The sequence below is a fragment of the Penaeus monodon genome, chromosome 2 (genome assembly GCF_015228065.2).
Source record: "Penaeus monodon isolate SGIC_2016 chromosome 2, NSTDA_Pmon_1, whole genome shotgun sequence".
NCBI classification, from domain to species: domain Eukaryota; kingdom Metazoa; phylum Arthropoda; class Malacostraca; order Decapoda; family Penaeidae; genus Penaeus; species Penaeus monodon.
This window is the reverse complement of record NC_051387.1, coordinates 51,845,944-51,850,943: the sequence shown is the minus strand read 5'-3', so window position 1 is coordinate 51,850,943 and position 5,000 is coordinate 51,845,944. Positions and strand designations below refer to the sequence as shown.

General features: G+C 30.3%; 1 protein-coding gene across 1 annotated transcript in view; it reads left to right on the top strand.

Annotated features, from left to right (window-relative positions):
- Positions 1-4,527, top strand: part of LOC119583753 (ubiquitin-conjugating enzyme E2 L3) — a 21,295-nt gene extending 16,768 nt beyond the window's left edge. The window contains exons 3-6 of the mRNA XM_037932419.1: positions 320-415; positions 639-767; positions 1,774-1,831; positions 3,329-4,527. Of these exons, the coding sequence (XP_037788347.1) occupies positions 320-415; positions 639-767; positions 1,774-1,831; positions 3,329-3,483 (438 nt within the window). The 3' untranslated portion in view covers positions 3,484-4,527. The remainder of the gene's footprint in view (positions 1-319; positions 416-638; positions 768-1,773; positions 1,832-3,328) is intronic.
- The last annotated feature ends 473 nt before the right edge of the window (positions 4,528-5,000 follow it).

The window sequence follows — 5,000 nt, the reverse complement described above, 5'->3', positions numbered from 1 at the left end:
ATGGATGGAGTAATAGGAAATATCATGGTCAGAAAATTCCTCAATTCCTTTCCATCTTTTCTTGCATCAACTCCTTGATTTCCATCACCCTTTCTTTGTCTGCATTTGTCTTCTCTGAGCTTTCTCTCTCCTTGATTTCAGCATATATTGATTGATTTTTAACCTGTAACAAGAAACTAACAGTTTTTCAGACAATTCATTTATTGCTGTTGGATGTAAGCTTCATTATGTATTTATCCAGGTAGAAGTGTACAGTCATTAGATTATCCCATTATTCGTAAACATTGTGACCTCCCAATAATTTTTGTTACGATTGCAGGAACTGGCAGATATCCGAAAGTCTGGAATAAAATCCTTCAGGGATATACAAGTGGATGAGAGCAATATTTTAACATGGCAAGGACTCATTGTTCCAGTAAGTATAAAGATGAAATCTTTGTTTTGAAACATTACCTTTATCTACCATTCTGTTCTCATATATTGATATCAAATGTAATATTGTTGTTATTATTTTTGATGATTTAATGAATATGTAATTTAATTTTTTATTATTGAACACCACTTTATTCTTCATGTGTAATGATGACTATACCTAATTTTGTACCTAATTTGATATATTTTTATCATTTCCCTTTCAGGAAAATCCTCCATACAATAAAGGTGCATTTAAGATTGAGGTGAATTTCCCAGCAGAATATCCCTTTAAGCCTCCGAAGATAAACTTCAAGACCAAGATCTACCACCCAAATGTTGATGAGAAGGGCCAGGTGGGTTGGCTTCTTGTTTTTTTGTTCAAAGAAATATTAACCCCTGTGGTACACTTCATGCGATCATCACGTTACGCTAAAATTTGGCTTGAGGGGCAGTGATGTGAACATTCTATCATGGGAAAATCTGGCTATAGGCCGGGGTGACATGACTTGCCCATTGTGAGCATTTTGACCTGAAGGCTGGGTGATGAGACTTGTTTGGCATTTAGAAAGGGTCTTTTGCATTATTTCCATTAATAAATGAGTATAGAAAGTAGTGTCCATGAGCTGTGACTGAAAGATTACTGGCTCCAGGGAGGACACCGTTTTCATTCTCGGCATCTTATTCCTGGCCACTGTGACAAGTGGCTCAGGTTGTATTACAGAAAATTGAATATTATGGGGGGAAAAAAGAAAAAAGGACAAATAACAAAATGTTTCTTATTGTTATCATTCTTTCATAGCCTACCAAGAAAGAGGATATGGAGTCTGTGCAAGGAAAACAGTCTTTTACCATCTGGATAAAGCAAATCAAATGACAAATATGGACATTGGAAAATGGAGAAAAAAAAAAAAAAATACAAAAGGGAATCATAGTGTCTTGTCACTGCACCCTGAGTGTTCACATGCGCCCAGCCTACAAGCCATGCAGCTGTCAGAGCAGCTGCTCACATAATTCTAATGCCAATATTTTTGGCCATGTGTCTGCCATGAAGTAAGAATAAGACTCAGGAAGAGGGTTTTACATACGTGGATTGTGTTCTTGGCATTTTCCGGCTGTGGGAAAAGAAGAAAGCTTTGTCATGGGATTGCAAACTAGCTAGATGAAGATATATGGATCATATGCTATGTCAATAATGAAGTTTCAGCAGGTGAGTATTGCTGTTAGGAAAAGGGTTATTGTAATATGTAGGGTTTTTATTACATTTTGTTATGTCATTCATTGCATAAAGTTCCTCAGGAAATGAACCTGTTGTAAACATAATTAGAATATTTTGAAAAATGTATGATTTTCTCTCCCTAGGTGTGTCTCCCCATCATTAGTGCTGAAAATTGGAAACCTGCCACTAAAACAGACCAGGGTAAGTGTCTATTTTTATAGAATGAAAATGTGTTTCCTTATTTTGTAGCATTCTGAAGTTTCTCCCTATTACTATTCAGTATTTATCACTTCTCTGATAACCAGATGTCTGAAGCATTTTCCTTTTATTTTTATTATCTTTAATAACATGTAAACTGTCATTTACCCATCAGAGGCATAATGCACTTAATATTATATTGTCAAGGTTATAATGTAGTGTCTTTGTGAAGGAAGGTTGAAGATTCTTTTTGCAGTCTGGGATATAGTCGACAATGTAACATATATATATATATATGTAACATAGATATATACATATATATATAGATCAGAGTATAACAGATATATATAGATATATACATATATATATATCATTATATATATATAGATGATATATATTAGATATAGAGAAGATCGAGATATAGATATATAGATATATTATATATCTGACATTACATACATACCTACAGACATACAGACAGTATATATTATACAGACATACTATATATACATATACAGATATTTATATACATATTACATCTATATATAGAGATATACATATATAGATATATATAACATATACATATATTATATAGATATAATATACATATATATATAGGAACATCGACAATATATAGAGAGCAGACATATTACATATATATAGACATATACATATTATCATACAGTATACATTAGATAGCTGTACAATACAGATATAGATATACATCGACATATAAGATATCTATATACAAATACATATATAAATATATACATATACAGATGTAGATAATACAGTAGTACAGAAGATATAGAGAGAGATTATAGATATAGCGATTATTATTATATATACATATTACATCTAGAATATATACATATAACATATAGATAGATATTATATATTAGTATATAGTATATATATATATAGAAGAAGATATTACATTACAGAGATGTCATGAGATATAGAAAGATACTATAGAGTATATATAGTATATATATACAAGAACAGATACATATATATATATATATATATATACTATCCATATATATAGATATAGTATAGATATAATGAGACATATAGAGATATAGATATAGGAAAGAGACTAGATAGTAAGTATATATAGATAGATATAATATACAATATACATAGATATAGATATCTTATATTATATATACTATACATATATATATATATATAACTAATATACATATATACATATATACATATATACATATTTACATATATATGTATATGTATATAGATAGATAGATATAGATATAGATATAGATATAGGTATATATTTCATTTCTTTTTAATCAAATTTTTGGTTATTAATTTCCCTTAAAGGATTTATATTGTTAAATTTGTTTAGTAAATGTTCATAATTTATTTTAATTTATATATCTAATTATTTATCTATTACCATCAGAATTAATTTCCCTTCAAGGATTTACATGCTGATAAAATTGCCGAGTATTTATGTGGCCCAATTTTGGTTCCCAGTGATCGAGGCATTGATCAACCTTGTAAATGAACCGGAACCTGAGCACCCTCTCCGTGCGGACTTGGCAGAGGACTACACAAAGGACCGCAAAAAGTTTATGAAGAATGCAGAAGAGTTCACCAAGAAGAATTCAGAAAAGAGGCCCGCAGACTAACCGGGCTGTTTAATGTGTAGTCTGTGATTTGCAGAGGCACTTTTCAGGCAGACTTTATTGAGGAAATGTATCTCTTATAGCTTATGATATATGACTTTCTTTTTTCCTCTCTCTCTTGAGAACAAATAAGGACATGAAATTAGCAATTACTATTGATTATTATTATTATTATTATTGTTTTATTTTTATATATATATTTTTTTGCTTCCATGTTTCTCAAAAGGGAGCATACATCTTAGTACATCCCCTTGACAGTGGAGCCCTTAGTATGTCTCTCATCATCAAATAAATGCTTGAACCTTGTGTAAATTACAATCTATGCACTCATGTTATGAAAGAAGTATTATGATGAAAGTGTAAATTTAAGGAACATTCCAAAGATTTGATTTAAATCCAAAAATGTGTTTCATCTTTTTGTTTGTTTTTGTTTTTTGTTTTAGTGCCCATGTAGTTGTGATATTGCTCTAGGACCTGAAAACAAAAAAACAAAAAATTGTCAAAAGCAAACACTTTCAGACGGCAAACCTTTTGATTTTATGTTGTTTACTGGGGAGGTTTCAGTGGATGATTTCCATAGCATCCATAAATTTTTGTGTAATTGTGTAAAAGAGGTAAAATAAAAAATAAAATGCAGGTAGATGTGTGTGCTAAGGTGTTTTAGAGAAACCAGGAAAGAGCACCCAGCCCACACAATATGTAAACAGTTAGCTAAGCACAGGGAAGAAAGCTGTGGCCTTTTGTGTTATGAATAGCATTTGCTTCTCCTTGAGGACTGAAATATAACTTTATGACGGCACTTGGAAGGAGTTGCTCAGAGCCTATGGTTTTGTCGAGCCTACAGTGCCGTAGATGGATTTTATCTGAGGTTATCCATTTATTGGAGTAGAGGATAATGGATATTTTGCTAGTCTGAATACAAAATTATCTCCACAGTTGATTATGCTTGCTGAAGTATTGGAGTAGAAGTAAATATTAACAGTAATGATAATGATAAGTGATAATAAGGATGGTGATAATGATAACGAATAAATAATTCCACTTTCTCTTTAGACTTTGCTTCATCCTTTTGGGTTAAGGCATTAGTGATAGTTTTATTTTTTATTTTTTCTCTATATTATTTTACTGTTTTTATTAAGTGTTATTATTTTTATTATTATTATTATATTATTATGAATCATTTTTGCTACAGTTGTGTGTTCTGTTACTGTGAATATTACTACTACTATGCTGATTCTGTATTATTACTTTGCATTTTTATTAAAAAAAGAAAAAAAATATGATGCTACTTTATGCTTGGCACTTCTTTAATGGAGCAAAGATTTTTTGTTAAATTATGAATAGTTATGTTTGATATTTACTGCTTTTCATTAATCAGTTTTTCATATAACTTATTATCTTAACATTTATGCTGCCTTTATGTCTGAAAAATTGCTATTTATGGTTTAATAATGTAGTATGTTTTTTCTTATTAAATATCTTAATCAGCTACTAACAGTGTTAACTAAATAGACATGAAG